Here is a 27292-nt window from a genome sequence, read left to right on the forward strand (position 1 = left end):
GCTTCCCCTCAGACAGATACCAGGTTTATTTCTAGCACTCCCACATGTGGCTGCCTCCCTTTGCCTGAGGTCACAATGAACTTTATTTGATGCTAAATGTGCTTTACAGTTAAATAGAATGGGTAAAACAAAAAACTAAGAGAAAAGAACTTAGTTGAGGCTTTCAATTAGTCTGACTGAACTGAGGACAAAGTCTTTAGCTCAGCCTTTCGTAATTAACAAGACTCATCATATGGCCAGAATCTGCTCTTAGCAAAGGAGACCACTATGTAGCTTATGTGCTGACCTTGGAAAGAACCAACAAGTTACGAGCCTATGCTTGAAAAGTTTTCCCCATTTTTTATGGACAAATCAAGTAAAATCATTTTCATTGGGGTTTACTTTATAAGAAGGGTCAATAAACTTTTACTGGACTGAACCAGATAGTAAATATTTTAGGTGCTGTAGACTATAAGGTAACTAACTCAATTTTGCAGTTATAGCATAAAAGCAGCCATAGACAATATGTAAACAAACGGGTTGTGGCTGTGTGCCACTAAAACCAAAAGAAAAAAGAAAAAAGGTAAGCCAGACCCCTCTGGGTTTGTGTTCCCCAGGGAGAGTTTCTTACAATCACCCATTCTCCTCTTATCTACATAGTGTTTCTTATGAGTAAGTGACTGACCAAAAATTTTGCTACCTATTCAAAACTACCTATTCTATTTTTACACAGGTGTATTAGAAATTACTGCTAACTTAAAAGCAAAACTCTTTGTCATTTATGGTACTCAAAGGTCCTTTATATATGAACTATAATCTCACTTCTGTATTCCAATACTTCTGTATTCGGTATTCCTACAAGTCCCATCCAAGGAACAAAACCCACAGCAAATTGTTCTTTCTACCTCAATAGCACTAGAAAAGTTTATGCTGGAAAAAAATCTAAAGACTAAAAACCTCTTAAAAAAAAAAAATCAATGGACAATTACATATTTGGGGCACCAGAATACTTTGATAAACAAATAGTTACTAGATAGGTCTTACCGCAATTTTTCTCACTTACACTACCAAAATAACAAAACAACTGAAATCAAGTTTAGTGTCTGACAGACCCCAATTTGAATCTAGCTCCACCACTTATTATTTTTGTAACCTTTGACAAACTGTTTAAAGTCCCTTAAGTTTAAATTTCTCATCTAGTAAAAAGGAATAACACAACTTCATAAAGTTGTAAATTACATGTCATTACACATGTGAAGAACCTAATACAAAACCTGGTTCAGTCAATAAATATCAACTGTTTTAAGTTTTTAATAAATTAAACTTAAAATGAAATCAAGAAATATTTATCATCTTACAGGGATAAAGTCAATCACAAGTGTAACTGTTTCTAGCAACCTTGTAGACAAAGTTGCTGTAGATACTAAAACACATTAAAAAATAACAGATAAAGTAAAAAAGTTTTTTAAATGTTATGATTAATAAAGAAAAAAAGGAGACTTCTGTATCTCAGAAATATAGATTATTCATAGTAGTGGCTCAGGAAGTTACTGACTTGGTTAACATTTTAATGCCCACGAGAAAAGAGACATGGTCTTGAGTCCATGAGAGGCAGGATCTGGACTTGGCAGGAGCTGGGGCTCTAAAAGGGCTGTCAAATGTATGAAGGGAACTAGAAAAGGTCTGCTCATTGATGAGACGATATACCATGAAAGTCTGACATCTAACCTGGGCCCTGGGTGGGCAATAAAAACGGGAGGAGGTGCTCATGAAAGTGCAAAAAAACCCCAAGCCTTCCCATATTCTTATGAGATTCAAATATAATATAAATACTTATGAAGTATGAGAGCCTGAAGGCAAAGAATTAACATAAAAACTGATTGATTGTGCATAAAGAGCTTGGGCAAAAGCACAAACTAGACCAAAATTCATTTTGGGGGGCAAATTTTCACACCCTAGGGAGGAAAGGACCCTTACAGAACACACAAAACTCACCAATAATGAATTCAAAACCAAGTATTATTAACTACACAAGGAAATGAATAAGATTAAGCAGATAAATGAAAAGGTGACACCCTAAGAGATAAAACAGAACAACAATACGAAAGAGATGCTAAAATGATGAAAGACATGAAGAGGAATAGAAAGCATAAGAAGAGTATAGTATTAAAAAAAGAACAGGTATACAAAACAAAATCAATACAACTCCTAAATAAAAAGTCATTGAAATAAACATACTACACTGATACACAAGAGATTAGACAATACTGAAGAGATAATTAGTGAAATGGAAGACAGAATAAAAGAAACTACAAAAAAATGTTGCATAAAGAAGGAGAGAAATAGGAAAGAGGTTAAGAGAAATGCAAGACAGAACAAGAAAAACCAATATACATCTATTAAAGTTGCAGGAGAAGACTGTGAGAGTGAGAGAACTGCAATGCTGAAGAATATGGATACATTCTGTAGAAACTAAAAGAGGTGATTTTCTTTGATTGAAAAGATACAATGAGAATGGGGAAGTAAAAATAAATAAAAAGAAATCCATACACAGACAAATTACAATAAAACTGCAGAAATGAAAGGCAAAGAGAAATTTTTTTCTGCAATGTCAGTTTAGACTGACAGCAGACTTTTAAAAATAATAACAGAGGTCAGAATACCATGGAATAACATCTTCAAGGTTTCTATGGAAAGCAGCTGTATAACCAGGTAATGTCAGCAAAAACAGGGAGTTAAAGGACATTTGAAAATCCACTCTTCCATAAAAACAAGAACACTGGCAAAAAATTGTCAAGAATCAACTATTTCAGTAATATGGAAATACAAAAATGGGTTGCAACAATCTGGGGAGTGTTTCTTGAAGAAAATGGCTGAATCTCAGTTGAGTTTTACCATTACTTATTCTAATCTTGCCTACTTCCCAGTTCTGCAGTAGACCTGGCAACAAATGGCGCATAATCATTGTGACTACAGCAATCTGGTAGCCACTAGAGGGGGCAAAAATGGGGTTGGAGCTCCTTCAAAGCCTCATTTCTATGTAACTGTCATTCTTTGAACTCTCTAGTAGTTTCCAGGAAGATTCCACTCACACTGTTTCTTTGACCTGACTCAGACCTTGCCTACTGTGAACTGCCTTTTAGCTAGCGGTGTTTCTCAAAAATAATCTGAATCAATTGTTTAACACTGCAGCTGTCTTAGGGGTAAAAGTAGTTGGGGCAAACAATAAGCTAACTAAAAAACTTAAAGAATAAACTGTGGAATGAGATGTTCACAGGGGACAGTGAAAGACTACAACATGCCCATTAGGAATCTAGAAGCCATGTGCATGGCAATGGTTGTATGCATTCCTGGGGCTGTGCAAATGGACAGGAAAGAAGCTAGAAGGCCCTAGCTCTCACCTCTTACTAACTCTGAGGCTTACACAAGTTAAGGCTAAGGCACAGCTCTGAACTACCTGGCTGACTCCTGACGGAATGCCCCATCATGCACACAGAAACCCTCAGTAAAGACTGAAAGACTTAAGAATTCCAGGCATTTAAGGAAATTTGTGGTTAATCAGCTGACCAATAAACTAACCAGGCAGAGAAATCAGTGACCACACATGACAAAGAACAAAAACCTTACATAATTAGCTGAGAAGTCACGAAACAAACAACAAACAGCAACAACAAAAAATCCTGAACAAGGGAGAGAATCTGATTTGCAGGGTTGTGAAATTTAAAACCCCTATTTTAAGTATGTTCAAAGAAGTAAAAGGAACCATGTCTAAAGAACAAAAGAGAAGTACAAGAATGATGAATTACCAGAGACTATAAATAGATATCATTTAAATGAACCAAATACCATGACATTTTTCATAGAACTAGAACAAATAATCCTAAAATTTATATGGAACCACGAAAGACCCCAAATAGCAAAAGCAATCTTGAGGAAAAAAAGAACAAAGCTGGAGGTATCACACTCCTAGACTTCAGACTATACTACAATGCTACAGTAATCAAAACAACATGGTACTGGTACAAAAACAGACACATAGATCAATGGTGCAGAATAGAGAGCCCAGAAGTAAACCCATGCATGTATGGTCAATGAGCCTACGACAAAGGAAGCAAGAAAATATAATGGAGAAAAGACGGTCTCTTCAATAAGCGGTGCTGGGAAAACTGGACAGCTACATATAAAAGAATGAAAACAGAACATTTTCTCACACCATATATAAAAACAAACTTAAAATGGATTAAAGACCTAAATATAAGACCTGAAACCATAGAACTCCTATAAGAGAATGTAGGCAGACAATTCTCAATTTCAAAACTTACTACAAAGTAATCAAGACTGTGCACAGAGATAGACATGTAGGTCAATGAAACAGAATTTAGACTCCAGGAAAAAACCCTCACATTTACAGTCAATCCATGTTTGACACAAGTGCCAAGATAATTCAATGAAGAAAGAACAGTCTTTTAAACAATGGTGCTGAGACAACTGGATACCAATACAAAAAAATGAAATTGGACTCCTACCACATACCATATAAAAATTAACTAAAAATGGATTAATGACCTCCTAGATAAGGGCTAAACTAAAATTTTCAGAAGAAAGGACAGGTATAAATCTTCATGACACTGGATTAGACAATGGTTTCTTAGACCTGACACCAAAAACACATGCAGCTAAAGAAAAAAATAGATAAATTGGACTTCATCAAAGTAAAAAATTTTGTGTATCAAAGGACACTATCAAGAAAGTGAACAGGGGCTTCCCTGGTGGCGCAGTGGTTGAGAATCTGCCTGCAAATGCAGGGGACACGGGTTCGAGCCCTGGTCTGGGAAGATCCCACATGCCACGGAGCAACTAGGCCCGTGAGCCACAACTACTGAGCCTGCGCGTCTGGAGCCTCTGCTCCCCAACAAGAGAGGCCGCGATAGTGAAGAGGCCTGTGCACCGCGATGAAGAGTGGCCCCCGCTTGCCGCAACTAGAGGAATCCCTGGCACAGAAACGAAGACCCAACATAGCCAAAAATAAATAAATAAATAAATAAATTTAAAAAACAAAACAGATAGCTGTTGCATGTTGGAAAGATCTTTATTTAATATAAATAAACACAGATTAAAAAAAATAATAATTTAAACTAGTTCAGGAAATGAAGAAATACAAATGGAAATAAAACATTTAGAACTGAATTCCATATAGTGTGATGTATTATGAAAATGCATAAATAAGTACATTTTAAAACTTACGGGATGCAGCTAAGGCAGTAGTTAGAGGAAACATGGTTTTAATTTGTATATATGAAAAAAATGGAAATTAATGTTCTACATGTTCATCTCAAAAAATCAGAACAACAGAATTAACACAAATAAAAGGAAGGAAACTATAAAGATGTAATCAATGATAAAACAGAAAATGGGGACTTCCCTGGTGGCGCAGTGGTTAACAATCCGCCAGCCAATGCAGGCAACATGGGTTTGAGCCCTGGTCCAGGAAGATCCCACATGCCACGGAGTAACTAAGCCCGTGCGCCACAACTACTGAGCCTGCGCTCTAGAGCCCACAAGCCACAACTACTGAGCCCGTGTGCCACAACTACTGAAGCCCGTGTGCCTAGAGCCCATGCTCTGCTACAAGAGAAGCCACCGCAATGAGAAGCCCACGCACGGCAACGAAGAGTAGCCCCTGCTTGCTGCAACTAGAGAAAGCCCGCGCACAGCAACGAAGACCCAACGCAGCCAAAAATAAATAAATAAATTTAAAAAAAAAAACAGAAAATGAAAACATAAAACTAGAAGGCCACTCTTTTAAAATACTAAGATGGAAACCTCTAATAAGGCTAATAAGGAAAAAATATTGCATACAAAATAATTTTACAAATGCAAAAGGAGAAAAATGTTAAACATAGCAGAGGTTTTTAAATTACAAGAGGATGTTATAAAAAAAAGTATGGTAATAAATTCAAAAACAATGATGAACTGGACAATTCTTAGCCTCAAAGTGACTCAAGAGGGAAAACAACCCAAAGAGTCCAATAACCATTAAGGAAAATCAGTAGTCAAAAAAACCTAGATCCCAAAAAATCAACACCAGGACCAAACTTTTGCAGAGACAGAAGAGAAGAAAGCATATCAAGTTTAAAATTTGGAAAATAAAATATAAGACAGCATCTTTAAGATAACTGTACAGGGAAGGATTTTTTTAAAATAATGTAACAAAAAGCATAAACCTTGAAGTAACCTAGGTAACTTATAGCAGAGAGAAAACACAATACTTATAAACACTGAAAAATTACTCAACCAAACAAATGCAAATTAAAATTCTATGCAATACTGTGTTATATCCATTAGATTTGCAAAAAATTAACAAGTCTGATTGGCAAGGAGATATTTCTGGGTAGAAACATAACACTGGTACAACCATTCTGGAAGCCAGTTGGGCAATGGTGGTAAGGTTGAAAATATGCACGCCTTATGACCCGGCAATTCCACTTCTGGCTATATAAACTAAAGAACTCTTCCAAACGTAAGAAAAGTGTGTAAACTTTAGGTTTAAAAAATAAATAAAAAACAAAAACAAATGAACACAAATAGCTTCTAACAGAGGAATGGATAAATTTTTGTATTTACTCAAAACATTAATAGAGAAGTGAAAACAACAAATTAGAACTTCACATATTAATCTTGATATATCTCAAAAAATGTAATAAAAAAGTAAACTTCAAAAAGTTACATGTGCTAGGACAGTATTTACTGGAAGTTCAAAACATTCAATGGATACATAATATATAGTTAAAGCACAAAAACATATATATTACAGTTTAGAATAATGGTAAATCCTGAGTTGTGAGAAAGTGGAAGAGGATAAGAATGCATTAATTTTATCTGCATATTTAATTCCTTTTTTAAAGAAGTAAATATGGAAACATGTTAACATCTGTCATTTAATAGCTAAATGTATACTCAAGTCTGGGTTTAAGAACACAAAAAATGTTGTCAATTATCATCTATATTTCATGTTTGAAATATTCCACAATTAAAAAAAGAATTAGGTAAAAGATGAAGTTATTCATTAATAACTAGCATAGAAAAAAAATTTTTAATTGTATGGCCCTGTATTGTATCATGAAATATGTTTAATGTTTTTCCCCCTTGATTAAAAAAGGAGTACACCATAGAAAACTAGATAAACAGGTATACCAAAAGGGGGGACAGGGAGGAGAGATTGTATCACCTTTAATCCTACCACCCAGAAGTAATGTCTACTATACATTTTAGTTTCTGTCAACATTTTAGTGTGTCATTTTTCAGGAATTTTTAACATGGTTGAAATCATTCTATAAAAATATTTTTTTGCATCTCACTTATCTCATTTGACATTTGAAGATAGTACTTTCTCCAAATTGTTAGCAATTCTCCATAAACAATACTTTTAAATACCTGAGATGTTTGGTCATATGTGAAAGCTAATCATCTTTTAAACTGTTATCCTATTGAGCAAATGTTCAAAAGGTGGCCCAATGTTTCTTTTACTGTAAATAAGTCAAGGATGAATATCTCTGTGCGTAAGTCTCTGTTCACATTTCTAATTTTAAATTAAATTCTGGAAATACTGGATATAGGGAATAAATAAACTTGATTCAGAGAGGTTTATATTCATCTAAAATGGTATATGACAATATTTGTGTTTTTGTTACTTCAACAGTGTTCCAGACTACATTTCACTTAACAGAATTTTTGCAAGGAAATCAAAGCTATCTAATTGTTCTTTTAATTCATACTTCTACATTAGAACTGACAGTCTTCGCATAATTATTAGTTTATTTATTTTATAACTTGAATGGCCTTTTCATATCTTCTCCCCATATATTTATTTCTATGAACTCTTTAAATATTTAGAATTATTATCCCCCTGTCCTGTTCATTATGAATATAATGCCCAGAGGCTTGACTTTTGTTTGTTGACATTCAAATCTTATATTTTTATGTGGTCTTGTTTGCAATTACCTTCATCTGCTCTTTATCTTAAAAGATTTTATAATAACTAAACTTTAAAATCCATTATGTTTCCTCTTTCTCTGTCGCCATAAATCTGTTCTGCTCATTGTCTACCCCTAACAATGGTGGCCAGCAAAAAACCCTGAAAGCCCACCTAAACACTTCCCTTTCGGGAAGATTAGAAGAATCAATGTTACTAAGCTAAGTAAGAAGAGGGGCAGGCCCTTTTCTGGCTTATCACTCCCATGACCACCAGTCATCCTTCCTGAGACCACCTTCAAAACCACAGATTGGGATATGACTCTTGCTGTCACATGTATAGTTTTACACTTGATGAGGTTTCAATAAGATAATGTATTTGAGAGCACATTGTAAACTATAAAGCGTTATATAAATATAATTATGAACGACCAATAATAATAGCAGGAAGAAATCAAGAAGGTTTTATAATTTTAAAATTCTACTGTAGAAGGACTACAACATGAGATAAAAATAAATTCACTAGAAATCTCACCTAAGATCCAGACCAGCTTCTTTCCAGAGTAAATCCATCAAGCGCAGCATTTGGAGTGTCAACATATCCTGCCGTAAATCTAAGGGGAAAGAACCCTGCTATGTTATAAGTGCTTTCCACTTTATGCTTAATAACATTTATTCAAGATTAGCTAATTCAACCAGAATTAACTGGCTGGGGAAAAACACGGACAAATAATGGTTCTGTTAATTTTTCTCCAGAATTTTAATGCTGACCGTATTCATTATGTTAAATACTAGGTTTGTTGGTTAGCATGCTCCTGTAACTACTTCAGAAATTAAGTTTAAAAATATTTTTAGCTGTGGGCTTCCATGGTGGCGCAGTGGTTGAGAATCTGCCTGCTAATGCAGGGGACACGGGTTCGAGCCCTGGTCTGGGAAGATCCCACATGCCACAGAACAGCTGGGCCCGTGAGCCACAATTACTGAGCCTGTGCGTCTGGAGCCTGTGCTCCGCGACAGGAGAGGCCGCGACAGTGAGAGGCCCGCGCACCGCGATGAAGAGTGGTCCCCACTTGCCACAACTAGAGAAAGCCCTTGCACAGAAACGAAGACCCACCACAGCCATAAATAAATAAATAAATTAAAAAAAAAAAAAAGAAACACAGGCTTCAGAGTTGCTAGATGAACTCTTGAAAAAAAACATATTTTTAGCTGTTTACCATGTGCAAGCTATTATACTAATTGTACGGGTGCTGTAATACTGCTATAATACAGTAATGCTGTGTTACAGCATCCATACAATTCACATTGCTAATTTTTTTTCTTCTTGTTTGTCTTTAGGGATGCAGAAGAAATTCTTAAGAATCACATAAGTTAACTGTATGATGGGTTCACAAAACTGTAATCGTTGATTTTATTTATTATCATGTCCAAGGGTAATTTTTAGGTAAGAGGTAGTGAAAGTACAGACTTCCACATAATGACATTTATACTATCAAGTGGGGTTAAATGTCTAGGAAATACTAAAACTTCTTTTAAAAATAGTTGCAAGCAAGAGGAATGGATAAAGAAGATGTGGTAATATATACCATGGAATATTACTCAGCCATAAAAAGGGACGAAATAGTGCCATTTGCAGCGATGTGGATGGACCTAGAGATTGTTGTACAGAATGAAGTCAGAAAGAGAAAAACAAACATCGTATAATATTGCTTGTATGTGGAATCTAGAAAAATGGTAAACATGAACTTATCTGCAAAGCAGAAATAGAGTCACAGATGTAGAGAACAAACTTATGGTTACCAAGGGGGGAAGGTGGGGTGGGATGAACTGGGAGACTGGGATTGACATATATACACTACTATGTATAAAACAGATAACTAATGAGAACCTACTGTATACCACAGGGAACTCTACTCAGTGATGTGTGGTGACCTAACTGGGAAAGAATCTAAAAAAGAATGGATATGTGTATACGTATAACTGATTCACTTTGCTGTATACCAGAAACTAACACAGCACTACAAAGCAACTATATTCCAAAACACAAAAAACAAAAAAAAAGTGGTAAGCACATACTAAGCTAAGCACATATACTTATGTTATCTCACTTAATTCCATTTAATAAACCCAACACAGAGATGCTATAATCCTCATGGACAAGAAGATCCTGAAGCTCAATGAATTTTATGATTTGCCTGCAATCACAAAACTAACAAGTGGTAGCAGTCATGACTATCTTCTGGTTGGTGTGATTACTTCACAGGCATTTCCTTTATGAAGTATGGGTAAGATATTTTAATTAAAACACAAAACTATGGCAGCAATATCAAAATTGCTATCATTGAAACAGGATGTATGAATATATTATTGAAAATATTCTCTTGCATTTCAGAAGCTTTTTACCAAAGGAGTAGACAGCTTTGTATTTTGTAGGAAAAAAGGAAGGTTTATTAGAACAATGTATGTAAGTAAGCTGTAGAAATCATTCTCCAAAGCGAAAAAAAAAGGGGATTTATGACATGCCAAATTCAAATTTATGACCACTGATAGCTACCTCTTGGCTGCCATCTGTTTGTTATACATTTACACATCACCTTTCAGATAAAGCAAATGGACAGCAAATGAAAAATACTAAGGAATTTGGCACTGTAAAAACCTCCGTACATACCATCACCATTTTTAAAAATCACTCCAACTGAATCCTCACCAAACACCTTGTTGTTGTACACCAGCCACAAAGGCTTCATTTTGGAATCCATGTATTTACACTTCTCAATACTGAAAGGAAGAAAGGGGAAAATTAGCCCACTTCAATTTAAAGATACGGCAAGACTGTAACGTTGCCATGATATACTAGGCTTGGGAAAACCCCTCACCTGTTCCAGGTATACAGAAGTCAGAAACAGAACATTTCCTCTTGGCAGAAAAGCAACCGCAATGCTAGCCTTGGCTGGCATGTAGTGACGCCAGGTGAGCTGGACTGAAAACCCAGATTTGCCCTTCTTATGGCTACATTTAAAATTCCTCCTTTTCTTCCCTTATTCTTCCTTAACTTTATGTTATTATACATAGACAATAAAAATCAGAATGTAACACTGGATTTTAAGTCCATTCTTGATTTCTTAAAGAGGGATCAATTTTGCATACTGATATACTGAACATAATTATCACTTTCCCATTATTACTTTTGTAGGAAAAGTAAAAATGAGAAATAATTTTCTAAATTCATTCAAAAATCTCATTTTGAAATAGGAAAGTTTAATTAGTAAATAATCTATGATGGCTGCCAACATTTTGCTTACATAGGATTTTCAACTCTTAGAAACCGGTAATATAGAAAACAAATTTAATTACATACAATTGAAAGGAAATGAACTTGCATTAACTTTCACTAATCCCACAGGCAAATTTAGCTAGAAGGCATACATCCTATTAACACAAGAATAACTTGAGAACTTTAACATTTTCCTTTTTTAATTATATTCCACTTACTGAGGCTAACAGCTGTCCCTACTGCTCCCCTAAGGCAGTCACTCAGAAATCCCTTCTGCATTGCTATTTAATGGGAGAGTCACTAAGCACAGTACAGAAGGTCACTTACTAGAGTTCTGAGAGGATAACACATGGGTTCAGAGGTGATTGCAGGTCAGAGAGGGCTTCCCGATAAGCATTCTGTTTTAAACAAGTGTGCATTGCTTCTTTCCCTTTGGCTCTATTTAGCTTCATTGCATTCAGTTTGATTAAACTATTTAAAGTTTTTAATTTATTGAGTGCGTCAACCTGAAAAATAAGTTTCCCCACCACCAAAATTCATTTATGTTAAAAATAATATCATGTGATAATATTAATCAATACCATTCCCTCACCACCCTCCTCCCCACAATACACACGCAGGACAACCAGCTAAAGTAAAAACAGTGCTTGGTTTATGACAAAAATATTAGATACAACGAAATAAATTAATTGTTACCACTTGTTACTTAAAGCACCATTTTTCAAATGTTCTTGAACCCTTTTCTTAAATAAAATCTTATAAATTAGAGAAAAGAGACATAGATTATAGGTAAGAAGATAAGCATGAAACTTTACTCAGAACTCTGCAACTGAGTAATAGAATTTGAAACACAATTAATCTGAACCACTCTAATTGGGCAACTCCATAGTACGAAAGGAAAATCTATGTACAAGTAACCCTGGGGTTGACATTCAACCTTACTATCTTTGTCATCACTCTTGTGTAACATCTTCTCAGTGTATTCTCTTTCCACTAAGAGTATAAAGTAAATTTTTGTGCAATAAAATAGATATGAATATAGACAACAGTAGCTATTGTTCAAGTCTAAATTAAGTGGTTTTTATAATGACGTAACTCTGGCTATCAACACTTACGCAAAAAAAAAAAAATCATGCAAGTAGTACAAGGGGAATCAACAATGGCCAACTGAATCAAAACCATGTGTTTGGGACTTCCCTGGTGGCGCAGTGGTTAAGAATCCGCCTGCCAATGCAGGGGACACGAGTTCGAGCCCTGGTCCGGGAGGATCCCACATGACACGGAGCAACTAAGTCCGTGCGCCACAACTACTGAGCCTGCGCTCTAGAGCCCGCAAGCCACAACTACTGAGCCTGCGTGCCACAACTACTGAAGCCCGTGCACCCAGAGCCCCGTGCTGCACAACAAGAGAAGCCACCGCAATGAGAAGCCCGCGCACCACAACGAAGAGTAGCCCCCGCTTGCCGCAACTAGAGAAAGCCCATATGCAGCAACGAAGGCCTAGTGTAACCATAAATAAATAAATAAAACCATGTGTTTAAAAGTCAACTTTATTGGGCTTCCCTAGTGGTGCAGTGGTTAAGAATCCACCTGCCAATGCAAGGGACATGGGTTCGAGCCCTGGTCCGGGAAGATCCCACATGCTGTGGAGCAACTAAGCTCGTGCGCCACAACTACTGTGCCTGCACTCTAGAGCCTGTGAGTCACAACTACTGAGCCCATGTGCCACAACTACTGAAGCCCGCACGCCTAGAGCCCGTGCTCTGCAACAAGAAGCCACTGCAATGAGAAGCCCGCACACCGCAACAAAGAGTAGCCCCCGCTCGCCTCAACTAGAGAAAGCCCGCACACATCAACGAAGACCTGACACAGCCAAAAATAATAAATAAAATAAATAAATTTATAAAAAAAAAAGAAGGAAAGAAAAGTCAACTTTATTGTTTAGTAACTCAAGGTCTTTCCATGTAATATTATGTCAAATTCTGTAAGACCCAGCCTCAGCCAGCTATAAAACATAAAAAGGAATATTTTATTTTATCATTATGTCATTAAAACTGGAAACAACAAATGATAAAAACAGAATACATATATCAACATGTGAATTGTGTATAACAAGCATATAAAATATGTAGGCAACAAATATTATGAACACCATGGCTTGCATTTTGATGAACAGGAGATTTATTTTACACCATGTTTTCATTTTTGAACTTTGCTTCTATGCAAGGAAACCACTAAGACTCTGTAGGGAGGTGAATTCGGCATGCAGTTTCTACAGACAGGCTGAGGGCTTGCTCACAGGAAACTGGGAAGGTTCTATGTAGCTTGATGATAAAATTGAGATTGCTGAAGCTTGCCAAGTTAGCCATCTGTCAAAACCACAGACACCCCATTTCTCAACAATTTCAGGAGCTGTACAAACACTGGTGAAAAGGGAACTCGCTGAAAAATGGGCTATGCAAACAGGAACTTTTTGAAGTATTTCAAATTTGAATTTCTTCCATGTTTGTACAGTTGTGAATTTTCAGGGCCTAACCCTAATTATGTTGATATCCATTTCCTGGAACAGCGTTCTGAATACCCACATGGCCATAAGTCAAATACTTTAAGTGTTTCAACACCTTGTCACACTATAGGTTTACAGTGATAACAAGAACTGCCATGTAAAGGGTACAATCTTCCCCTGGCTGTTCATCTGTCAAGAAAAGAGTGAGAATAATATGATCAGACATATGTCATATGTTTGCTGGTATAAAAGTCAAACTGAGGTTCCCAGAGAACCAAAAAAACGTCCAGTGTTGTCTGCTCATATGAATGAGGCCAAAGAAGTAGGGACCTCATCAAGTGGGGTCTTAATAGACTTTGTTAAAATTTGGATTTTATTCTCTATGCAATGAAAATTACTGCAGGGATTTTAAAAAGGGAATACATCGACATTTTAAAAAGATCATTTTATCTGCTGGGTAGAGAATGAAGGTACGTGTGTGTGTGTGTGTCTCTGTGTGTGTGTGCACATGTGCGTGCAGAAGAATGGAAACAAGGGGCACAATTTAGGAGGTTAATGAAGACATCCAGGTGAGAAAGGATCGTGGGTTGGACAAGGATGGTAGCCATGAACACAAGAGAAATTGATAGGTATGATATATCTTTAAAAGGACTATAAAATTAAGGGGACTAATAGTATCTATCTCATATTCTTGTGAAGAATAAATGGCCCATAATAAGTGGTGAATAAATGTTAGCTATTATTACCATCATTAAAGGGCTTTCCAAAAAGGAGGGATCAGATACAGTTATTTTAACATGAATAAAAAACCGTAAATATTAAAATCATCTATGAAAACCTACGGTAGTTCCTCTGGCAATGCAAATGAGTTAAAAAAGTGTAGTGGAACTGGAAATTATAATACTACAGAGAGCTGATATAAAAATAGGGTGTGATACCACAGAGGTATAGGAATGAACAGAAGGTTAGGAGTGGGGAAACAAATGGCCTTCAAATGAGATAGAGAAGTTAGAAAAGGTAAAAAGGTAGGGGAGTCTTTGCCACAATTAAAAAACAATGTAGTACCAAAAAGTAAAGTCTGGGAGAGAAGATTTAATACTACAGAAAATTTCAGTTAGGTGGATTGAATATACTGATTTCAGTTTATATCAGCTAGATGAAACTACCCTGCTAATACTTACAGCTTACATACTGTAATACTTACAGTCACATACAGCTTATGGTCTATGTTTACACCATGACAATAATAAACACCTCATTTCTCTAACATGTACTCATAGGCTTAGACACACTAAAAAGTTAATAAATCCCCCAATACTTTCATCAACGCTGAATGACGCCTGTGAACTCTCCTATATCAACCATACTGAAACTGACTTTCCCCTGGCTTCCCCAAAGGGACCCATGGCCTTTTACCATAGCAAATGCACACTGGGGGAAAGGAAATAATCAGAACTTTCAGGGACTTCTGGACGCTGGTTCTAAATTGACACTAATTCGAAGAGACCCAAAACATCACTGAGGTCCACCAAAGTAGGGGCTTATGGAGGCCAAGTTAACAATGGAGTTTTAGCACAAATCTGTCTCATGGTGGGCCCAGTGGGTCCCAAACCCATCTTGTGGTTATTTCTCTAGTTCTGGAATGCATAACTGAAATAGATATACTCAGGAGCTGACAGAATCCCTATGTTGTTTCCCTGACCCGTGGAGTGAGGGTTATTATGATGGGAAAGGCCAGGTGGAAGTTATTACAACTGTCCCTTCCCAAGAAAACGGTAAAAACATTCCTGGAGTAACTGTACAGATTAGTGTTATCATCGAGGACTTGAAAGATGCAAGGTGGTGATTCCCATCACATCCTCATTCATCTTGCCTATTTGGCCTGTGCAAAAGATAGATGACTCTTAGAGAATTACAGTGGATTGTTACAGCATTAACCAGGTGGTATACCAGATGTAGTTTCATTGCATTAACACACCCCCTGATACGTGGTATGCAACTACTGATCTGACAAGTGCTTTTTTTCTCCGTATGTGTCAGTATGGACCCCCATAAGCAATTTGCTTAAGTTAGCAAGGCCAACAATACACTTTCATTGTCCTAACTCAGGGGTACATCAATTCTCCAGCTCTATGTAATAGTTTAGTTTGCCGGAATCTTGATCGACTTTCCCTTCAATAAGATATCATGCTGATCCATTACAGTGATAACATTATGCTGATTGAACCTAGTGAGTAACATGTAGCAACTACTCTAGACTTAAAGAAATTTGTATGTTAGAAGGTGGGAAATAAATCCGACAAAAATTTGAGGCCTTCAATCTCAGTGAAACTTCTAGGGTTCAAGTGGTGTGGAGCATGTCAAGATATCCCTTCTAAGGTGAAGAATAATTTATTTGCTTACAACCAAAAATAAGGCACAACACCTAGTGGGCCTCTTTGGATTTTGGAGGCAACATATTCCTCATGCACTTTGGCCTATTTACTGAGTGACCCAGCACCTCAAAAGGTGCCGGTTTTGAGTGAGGCCCAGAACAAGAGAATGCTCTGCAGCAGGCCCAAACTGCCATGCACATTGTGGCCACATGATCCAGCAGACCTAATGGTGCTTGATCTGTCAGTGACATATAGGGATGCTATTTGGAGCCTTTGGCAGGCTCCTATAGGTGAATCACAGCACAGGTCCTTAGGATTTTGGGGAAAAACAAACAAAATCTACCATGCCCTGCTGATAACTACTCTCCTTTTGAGAAACAGCTCTTAGCTTGCTTCTGGGTTTTAGTAGAGACTGAACGCTTAACCACTGGCCACGAAGTAACCATGCAACCCGAGCTGCCTGTCATGAACCAGGTGTTATCTGACCCACCACACATAAAGATGGGCAAGCACAGCGGCACTCCATCATCAAGTGAAAGTGGTTATATACGAGACTGGGCCTAATCAGGTCCTGAAGGCACAAGTGACATGAAGAAGTGGCCCAAATGTCTGTGGTTTCTCACTCCTGTTATACTACCTTCTCTTTCCTAGCCTGCAGCATGGCCTCATGGGGAGTTCCTTATGATCAGTTGACAAAGGAAGAGAAGACTTAACCATGGTTTACAGATGACTGGATTACAATATGTAGGCACCATACAAAAGTGGACAACTGTGGTACTAGAGCCCCCTTCTGGAACATTCCTGAAGGACAGTGGTGAAGGGAAATACTCCCAGTGTGAAGAACTTCGGAAAGTGCACCTGGTTGTTCACTTTGCTTGGAAGGAGAAATGGCCATACGTGCAATTATATACCAATTCACGAGCTGTGACCAACCCTTAGCTGATGGTCAGAGACTTAGAAGGAACATGATTGGAAAACTAGTGACAAGGAAATTTAAGGAAGAGGTATGTGATAGACCTCTCTGAATGGACAAAAAAATAAAAGATATTTTTGTCCCACTGTAGGCTCACCAAAGTTTAACCCTGGAAGATTTGTGTAATTAAGTGGCTAGGATGACCCATTCCATGTATACCAGCCAGCCTTTCCTCAGCCAACCCGGTCATCATCCAATGGAGAACAGTGGCAGGGATGGAGGTTATGTATGTGCTCAGCAACATGAACCTCCACTCACCAAAGCCCACCTGCTACGGCCACTGCTGAGTGCCTGATGTGCCAGCACCGGAGACCAACACTGAGCGCCCGACATGGCCCCACTTCCTGGCGATGCTCAGCCAGCTATGGGATGACAGGTTGGTTACATGGACTGCTTCCCTTTTGGAAAGGGCAGTATCTTATGCTTACTGGAACAAACACTCTGGATATGAATTTGCCTACAAACAATGTTTCTGCCAAAACTACCATCCATGGACTTACAAAACACCTTAGCCACCATCATGGCATTCCACATAGCATTGCTTCTGATCAAGGAACCCATTCCACAGCAAATAAAGTACAGCAATGGGCTCATGCTCATAAAATTCAGTAGTCTTATCATGTTCCCTACCATTTTGAAGTAGCTGCCTTGATAAAACAGTGGAATGGCCTTTTGAAGACAATTACAGTGCTGGCTAGATGTGAATACCTTGCAGGGCTGGGGCAAGGTTCTGTAGAAGGCTGTATATGCTCTGAATCAGAATCCAATAAATGATGCTGTTTCTCCAATAGCCAGGATTCACAGGTCCATGAAGGTGTGAAAATGTAAGTAGTACCCACTCACTATTACCCCTAATGACCCACTAACAAAATTTTTGCTTCCTGTTCCTGAGATCTTATGCTCTGTTGGCACAGAGGTCTTAGTTACAGAGAGAAGAATGATTCTACTGGGAGACACAACAATTCCATTGAACTGGATGGTAAGACTCCTGCCCAGCCATTTTGGGGTCCTCATGCTTCTGGATCAACAGGCAAAGAAGTACATTATGGTGCTGGCTAGAATGATTGATCCTGACTACAAAGCAGAAATTAGGGAAGAGTATGTCTAGAATATAGGTGATCTCTTAGTATTACCATGTCCTGTGATTAAGATCAATGGGAAATTACAAGTCAATCCAGGTAGGACTACTCATGGCCTAGACTCTTCAAGAATGAAGGTTTGGGGCTTCCCTGGTGGCGCAGTGGTTGAGAGTCTGCCTGCTAATGCAGGGGACACGGGTTCGAGCCCTGGTCTGGGAAGATCCCACATGCCGCGGAGCAGCTAGGCCGGTGAGCCACAACTGCTGAGCCTGCGCGTCTGGAGCCTGTGCTCCTCAACAAGAGAGGCCACGAGAGTGAGAGGCCTGCGCACCGCGATGAAGAGTGGCCCCCGCTTGCCACAACTACAGAAAGCCCTGGCACAGAAACGAAGACCCAACATAGCAATCAATCAATCAATCAATCAATCTTTAAAAAAAAAAAAAAAACCTGTCCAGTTTCACCCTCTCGATTCAGAGATGAGGAAACTGGAAAACCCAGTAAAAAAAAAAAAAAAGAAAAAAGAATGAAGGTTTAGGTCATCCCAGCATGTAAAAACACAACCAACTGAGGTGCTTGCCGAAGACAAAGGGAATACAGGATGGGTTAGAAGAGGGTAGTGATAAATACCAGATATAACCACGTGATCAGTTACAGAAAAGAGAACTGTCATGAATATCTTATTTTGTTATGAATATGGGTGTATACACACATATATACACACATATATAACAAATGTCTTTGTTTCCTTCTCACTCTTATTCCCTTAACATGTAACATAAGATACATTAACTTTATATCATTACTTAAATCTTAATATTTAAGTATTATTAATTTTACAACATACTATTTAATTTACAGGGAATTAAGGAGAAGAACAAACGCCACTCAAGGATATTATCTCCTCCTCTGAGAAAGAAGTTAATGAGTAATTGGTGGTACTCAGGGTTGCTGTATCATGTTAGGTGGAATTTTGACCTTGTTATTGGCTTTATTTAGAGATTAAGTAAGGGTTTAAGGAGCTACATATGGATGCCAAGTTGACCTGTGATGGCTAATTTTACGTATCAACTTGACTGGGCCACGGAGTGTTCAGATATTTGGGCCAACATTATTCTAGGTGTTTCTGGATGAGATTAACAATTGATTAGGTAGACTGAATACAGCTGATTGCCGTCCCTTATGTGGGTGGGCCTCATCCAAATATTTGAATAGAACAAAAGGCAGACCCTCCTGCAAGAAAGAAGGAATTCCACCTGCCTGACTGCCTTGAGCTGGGACATTGTTCTTTTCCTGCCTTCAGACTTGAACTGAAACAATGGCTCTTCTTCGGTGTCAAGTCTGTCTGCTTTCAGACTGGTACTCATATACTATTGGCTCTCCAGGTTCTCAGGCCTTCAGACTCAGGCTGGAACTACACCACCAGCTCTCCTGGATTTCCAGCTTGCTTGACTGCAGATCTTGGGACTTCTTGGCCTCCATAATCACATGAGCCAATTCTTTATAATAAATCTCAATCTCACCCACCTGCTCCCTTCACTCTTTCTCTATATAGACACAAACACAATTGTCTCTCTGTAGAGCACTGACTACCACACTCTCCAACTAGCTAACTAGATCATCAAAACCCACAAGTGTCACCTGCACTGTGACCTCTTGCCTAATGCCCTAAGCTAGAATATGTGCCTCTTTTTTGTGCTACCATACATAATACTCCCATTAATAACACTGCCATCATAATATCACTAATTTGTATACCTACTCTGTGGAATATAAAATCCTTGATGACAGCAACATAGCTAATATGACTTCACATCACCAATAGCAACACAAACCCTAGCATATAGCAAGTTCTGAGTAAATATGTATTAAATCATTTTAAAAAATCTTCTTGTGTTATGTTAGATAATACTCAATTTAGGAAAAACTATTGCTAGAGAACAAGAGCATATCGTTGCTATCTGTCAATGAAGGATTCCAGCATGAAGAAGCTAATACAGGGCTGCTTTACCTGATGGCAGAAATGCTCTCATCTCATCCTTCAGGGGACCAAGAAGCCACCAACAAATCAAGCTTGGGCCAAGGTTATGTTTCTCATTTGCAAAAAAGCTCTTTAAAAACCATTACTATTTGTAATTACTTAGTGGTATAAGTCAGGATTATCTCCAAAATAAAATACACAAATAACTGGATACTGAGACAACTGTCAACAATAACGCCTGATGAAATTCTGTGTTCAATAAAACAGCATCATGATTCTGTTTAATGGCTTATGTTTTATTTTAGCTTCAAAGATACATTTATACTGATAAAATGACATTGTTGTCTATTTTGTAAAATGGATCTATCTTTCAGTTTTGATTTTAAAAAGAGAGGTTTTGCTAAAAAGGTTTGAAAACTCCCGGTATAATAAAAAGAGATTTAGTTTTACAGTCGGACAGAGCTAAGTCTGAAACTTACTCTTTTACTTAATAGTTGTGGGTTTTTAGGCAAGTTACTTAATCTCTTGGAGAGATTGTTTTTTCACCTTGTCAAATCCAGACAGTAACAGTAAATACTGTGGCACATTATTAGGAGAGTAAAATAGCATACTTTAAACACTTAGTATACTTCCTGGCATACAGTAAGCATTTAATATCTGACCTATTAGTATCACTAATAACTCATCACCTGAAATGATTAGAAAATGAAGGCCTAGGAAGAAAATGAGGGAATGTGGGAGAGCATCACAATTTCAGGCATGTATATATAGTTTGAAAAAGCAGCTTGAGGATTCTGAATTCTAGAAGCTGTAACACCTACAAACTTAGGTGTCAAAATATCTCAGTTTAAAACAAATGGCAGAGCATATGAATCATAAATACTATACTAACTGGAAAGAATAACTCAGGGGTATGGAAAAACAGCATCTAAAGATTTCATAATCTTTGTTACCATCATATCCATTGTTAAGCATGTCTAAATAGGTATTTCCTACTAAAATTAAAGGCATGGTGTTAATACTATGAGGAATCCTAATTTTTCAGATAGCATTCAATTAATAATATTCTGCTAAATTTGTTGAAACTTCATTTCTTGGCTTACATTTTGATTAAAAAATGTATTAACTGGGTTCAGTTATTGAAACTTCTATGAAATACTGTGATAGGAGAACTAGCATATGACACAATTTATCAAATACCATGTGACAAAGTGAACATGAAGATTAAAATAAGCTGATACCTGCTTGGAAAGCGCTTTCATGTGACCTACGCTTCCCCGGCAGTAAGCTTCAAGGATGACACCAAATTGTACTGAAACAGCAGGAATGTGCACTTCTGACCTGCGGAAAGTTAATATTATGAAGATTTATCAAACACTTCAGGTCACCAAATAAAAATACTGACTTCTTTATTCTATTATGAAATTAACTTATGATGCTAATCAAAGAAAGGGAGAACACATCATCTTGTACACAATCACAGATGGGATGCTCAACTTTTAATTCTTTAAACACTATAGTTCAAAAAGATATGTAATTTTATCATTAGTTAATTGCTTACTCCAAGAAATCCAAAGTTATCATGTCTTATTTGTTTTTTGGAGTGAAATGGTAATATTACCAATTTACAGACAACTCAGATGAAACACAGATCTGACTCAGATCACACAATTGACTAATCCCTCAATTAGCTTCTATGTGATTTTTTTTTTCACTTAAAGAATGGTGTACACATGTGAAAAAGGAAGGAATACCTTATTTTGTTATTCTTTGAGGGATTTAAAAATAAGAAGATTGAAATGGATGAGAAAAGAAGACAAGTTAAAAACAAGAAAGGAAAAACTATGAATAATAAAGAAATCAAGATTCAGAAATATAACTCCTAAAATTAACATCAAAATACTATACAGCTTATTTTCCTTAAGAAGCTTAGCCAAAAAGGAGAAAAGTTATTTTTTTCTGTTAATGATTAGCTTCAGTACTCTGAAGTCCAGATGGAAAAAAATCACAAATGTCCAAGTATAGAGTCAGAAATGAGGAACTGACAATCTTCCTAGGAAACAAAAGAACTTTAGTTCTCTTTCCCGATTTTACTCCTATATAAACTTGGTTTAATAAGATTCATGTATTTCTGAAAATGACTTAGTTAATAAAGAAGCTAAAAATAAAGTTGCTGTTGTTATAGGAAAACTTTAAAATCTTTATTCATGCAATAGTAGCAATGATGATACCATTACCCAATAAGTACGTTTTTAGTCCAAAAATATTAACACAATAAGTATACTTTACTGGAAAATAGCAATACATTATAATAATTATTATTAATTATAATTATCATAATAAAAAATTATTAATTTCAGTTATAAATCAAGGAGGCATAAAGGGACACTTATCTCACTTACTTTGCCAAATCATGAAAATTGAGAGTCTGGGTATCAAGAAATAGGAGTAGATACCAAGAAAGCATAAATGTTATGGATGGCTCATAAACAACTAAAGCAGCTAGACTGTTTTACTACATGCCCTGTATTATGCTGGTTAATATTTACAAAAGCACGTGGTGGACTTGATTTGAAATATAAAAGACTTACCTAAGGTGCCAAAATAAAAACTGCCCTATCCTCCGATTAGCAAGTGCTCTTTCTAGTAGGAATCTAGAGAGGGCACAATCAAGAAAAGGCTCATATTTTAAAACTTGCACCAACTGTAGAAGATATTGAGAGAGTTCTTCATCACTGAAAGAAACAAAAGACAGAGTAAGTCACTCAACAATCGGTGCTGGAAAAAGACCCCTTCCTATCAAACTTATCAAATACTAACTTACTGAAACACAATGGTTCTTTTGGGTCAAGCTTGGGGAACACTTACATTCACTGTTTCACTGTTACAATAACATAAGAAAAGCTGAGAATTTCTGATGGGCAGAAGAGTGAAAAGGAGCAAAGAGCAGATATATGGGGCATTTTTATTAAGTTAACTAGGTTTATACAACTGATGATTGTATTTACAATCAGCCGAGAGTTATAATAAAATTAGGTAATAGTTTTCTGATCATGCTGAAAAAGTTACGTACTCAGTCAACCAACCAGCTTTTTAAAATACAAATTCCATCAGTACTTCAACTTACTTTCCTTTCATATCATTGGGATTAAGTAATTTTTGCTCCCAGAAAATGAATGAACAATTAAAATCTTCAAATAGTTTGAAGGATAAAGAGTGTATTTGTAAGTGCGAATGGATTCATTGAATTGACATAATATTGTAATTAAATGAGCTGAATTAATGTTCGGGCTCTCTATTTTGTATCCATCTCCAAACTATTCACATGTAAACACACTCCCACCAAAGGCAATTCCAGTAGTCAGGTAAGATATGTATCCCAAGTCCTCTACTTGGTGACTATAGTCCTGGACAATAAATGGTTAAGCAGTAGTCTAAAGCAGACCTGGGAATGAAACCTAGGATACTGACCTGGGACTGAAACCTAGGACACTATACACTAGAAAAAAACCTCATACCAGAAAATTTAACATAGGAAGACACATTAGAATTACCTATATGGAACATGGGGATCACAGCAATCTCCTCCTAGGGGTCAATATATTTAAGAAAAACACTTAGCTCAGTCCAAGGGGGGCCAGGTAGCCCCTCCCCTTCAGGTCTCCAATGCAAACAGAGAGACTGAGGAACAACTGGGAGCCTCATTTTTTAAAACTATCTATAAAACCATCTTAAGTTTATTGTAAAATCCATGCCCACTATAAAATCTATAAATAGTGTAAAAGATAGAAGTATAGAAAAGAAGAGGCTTCCTCTTTCCTTACACTTCTTATTTCACTCCCCCAAAATAACCACTGTTGAAGAGTTTGTATAATTTGTTTTGGAGATCACACAATTTAAAACATAAATGATTTATTTTTAAAAGAAGAAAAGGAAAAAAAAAAGTATCACAGTATCCTTAATTTTCTGAGAACTTTTGTTTTTCAAATAACCATACAGTATAACCCCTCATTTTGAGGCTAGTAAGAAAATGGATAAACCTGAAAATGCCCATTGTCTAAGACTGTCTCAATAATGACATTTCATCCAATAAATCCCATAGATTCTCACACATGTACTACTGTACAAGCATGTTCACTGTAGCATTGTTTGTTAAGAGGGAAATTTTGAGAAAATTTAAAATGTTCCTCAATAGAGAAATGGAGTAAATACGATACATCTCTATGAAAGAATATTACACAGTAGTGAAAGGAATAAACTACACTTATATGTAACAGGAGAGACTGACCTCAAAAACCTAATGTTGAATAAAAGAAAAAAACTATGTAAAACAATATATATATGGGGCTTCCCTGGTGGCACAGTGGTTGAGAGTCTGCCTGCTAATGCAGGGGACATGGGTTCGGGCCCTGGTCTGGGAAGATCCCACATGCCGCGGAGCAACTAGGCCCGTGAGCCACAACTACTGAGCCTGCGCGTCTGGAGCCTGTGCTCCGCAACAAGAGAGGCCGCGATAGTGAGAGGCCCGCGCACCGCGATGAAGAGTGGTCCCCGCTTGCTGTAACTAGAGAAAGCCCTCACGCAGAAACGAAGACCCAACACAGCCAAAAATAAATAAATAAAAATAAATTTTAAAAAAACAACAACAAAAAACACAGTTCGAGTATTTCTAAAACAAAAAACAAACAAAAAACAATATATATGGCAAGACACAGTTGTGATTTTTAAATGTACAATATTATCCCATATCTGTATTTTATAGATATATAAATGTGGTAAAAACAGAAAATTATGGTATAGAAGAATATACACCAAATTCGTGATAACAGTTGCCTCTGGGAAGTGAAAGTAATCAGGATTGAGTAAGGAAACTATGAGGACTTTAACTGTAACGTTAATTGCTTTAAAATACAAACTCAGGGCTTCCCTGGTGGCGCAGTGGTTAAGAATCCGTCTGCCAATGCGGCGGACACAGGTTTGAGCCCTGGTCCAGGAAGATCGCACGTGCTGCGGAGCAACTAAGCCCATGGGCAACAACTACTGAGCCTGTGCTCTAGAGCCCACGAGCCACAGCTACTGAGCCTGCATGCCACAACTACTGAAGCCTGTGTGCCTAGAGCCCGTGCTCTGCAACAAGAGAAGCCACTGTAATGAGAAGCCCACGCACCGCAACTAGAGAAAGCCTGCGTGCAGCAACGAAGACCCAACACAGCCAAAGAATAAAAAAAAAAAACTTTTTTTTAAAGTTTAAAAAAATAAATAAAATACAAACTTAAAAAAAGTCAAAAATATTAACATTTAAAAAAAGAAAAAATATTAACATTTCTTAATTGTGGGTAGTGGACAGAAAAGAGTTAACAGAGGCGCAAGCCTGACTGCTATCCTTTGATAAAGCATGCTTACAAGGTTAGCCCTTGACTGGCATCTCGGAATGTAGATTTCGGAAGGCTTCCCACCACCCTAACAGATAAGAGTGGCTTACTGTGCCTAAACTGTTTTTGCAAACAGTATGTTTTATGCTCAACACCCATTTTTGTTCCGGGAGTCTAGAATTTGGGAATATGCTAGGCAGAGGGTGCTTATGTGACTAGCACTGCCCTCTCTGCAAAAAAAACCCTGGCCACCAAGTCTCTAACAAGCTTCCCTGGTAGACAGTATTCAGGGGTGCTGTCACAACCTGTTGCTGGGGGAATTAAGTGTATTCAGTGTGACTCCACTGGGAAAGAACTCTTAGAAGCATCTCCCTGGTTTCCTCCAGACTTTGCCCCATGAATTTTCTTCCTTTGCCAGTTCTGCTCTGTATACTTTTTCTGTAATAAATCTTAGCCAAGAGTGACTATATGCTGAGTCCTATGAGTCCTCCTAGTGAGTCATGGAACCTGAGGGTGTTCTTGGGGACCACCCGATGCAGTTTTTGTTTGTTTCGTTTTATCATATAGAGTGGGGACTTCCCTCGTGGCCCAGTGGTTAAGACTCCACGCTTCCACTGCAGAGGGTGCAGGTTCGATACCTGGTCGGGAACTAAGATCCTGCATGCCAGGCAGCCAGGCCAAAAAAAAAAAAAAATAGAGAGAGAGCGAGAGGGGGGGAGGATCGGAAGATATGGGGCGGGGGGTGGCAGGTGAGAAAATAGGAGAGGCTGAGAGTGGGAGAGAGTGGGAGGGAGGAGGGAACAAATGCTTTGAACTCAATCATTCCTATCCGTTTCCTTTCTTACAAGACATTCAAGCAGACATCAACTTCTCTTCCCACCCACAAGTTATTCCTTGACCCAAAAAAGCCTCCTGCAGGAGATACCTCATCTGTTGCAGACAGCCCACAGCATATTCTCGCACGTACTGATCTGGATAGTTGAAATCTAGAAGCTCCAGGGCCTCCCGGGGGGGCAGTTTAGGCCAAATCTGAAGTAGTGCCTGAAGCTGTTTAAAAATTGAAACTGGTTCAGAAATTATAGGAAAGAAAAGTAATCTATTTTTCCTTGGTACACAGGAGCAGAGATGGGTCAAAAGAAAGGAGAAGCATACTTGCAGTTACTAAGGCCTCAAAAATCCATTGCTGTTAATACAGATTAATAAAGATTGTCTCTGTTGAAAGAGTCTATCGGTAAGCAAGTAAAAAAGCTATTATGTACTTACCTGGAAGTAGAATGATACACTGAATATATGAATTCTACAATCATTAGCCATTAAATAATTTTTTAAAGGAAAAAAAGGTGGGGGCAGAAGGTGGGGGGGAAGGTGAGAGGAAGGGGAGAGGGGAAACAGCAGAGGGAAATAAGAAATACTTAAAGGTCAAATTCAAAGTACAAATATAAGCTGCAAGGTTCAAACTAATGAAAGGCAATTTACATATAAAAAGTACATTAATAACAACAGAAAATTATCTTGAGGAAGTTTACTTTTAGTTCTTAATATTTTTAAGAGTATCACTTTACAAAACTTTATTGACTATAACATGTTTAAATCTGTTAAATCACAGTACCTAGTTATTTTATATACACAAGATAAATACAGCCAGTTTCCCATTTACAGATGCCACTTAGAAATGACCTAGATATAGGATAAAAAAGAATCCCATGGGGGGATGAGCTGGGAGTACTGGTGAAGGGTGGGTTCAGGTGGACATGGTCACATCTTTGGAAACCCTAGTTCCAGAAA

The 27292-nt window shown here is 37.5% G+C and overlaps 1 protein-coding gene across 4 annotated transcripts in view; it reads right to left on the minus strand.

The window, feature by feature from the left end:
* Positions 1-27292, minus strand: part of PIK3CB (phosphatidylinositol-4,5-bisphosphate 3-kinase catalytic subunit beta) — a 197825-nt gene that overhangs the window by 12330 nt on the left and 158203 nt on the right. For all 4 annotated transcript variants that reach the window (XM_057545916.1, XM_057545918.1, XM_057545915.1 and 1 more), the window contains 6 exons: positions 26433-26554; positions 22727-22870; positions 21377-21476; positions 11552-11730; positions 10619-10728; positions 8486-8564 (listed from right to left, as the gene is read on the minus strand). In XM_057545916.1, the coding sequence (XP_057401899.1) occupies positions 8486-8564; positions 10619-10728; positions 11552-11730; positions 21377-21476; positions 22727-22870; positions 26433-26554 (734 nt within the window). The remainder of the gene's footprint in view (positions 1-8485; positions 8565-10618; positions 10729-11551; positions 11731-21376; positions 21477-22726; positions 22871-26432; positions 26555-27292) is intronic.

This window comes from Balaenoptera acutorostrata, chromosome 4 (genome assembly GCF_949987535.1).
Source record: "Balaenoptera acutorostrata chromosome 4, mBalAcu1.1, whole genome shotgun sequence".
Taxonomy (NCBI): Eukaryota; Metazoa; Chordata; class Mammalia; order Artiodactyla; family Balaenopteridae; genus Balaenoptera; species Balaenoptera acutorostrata.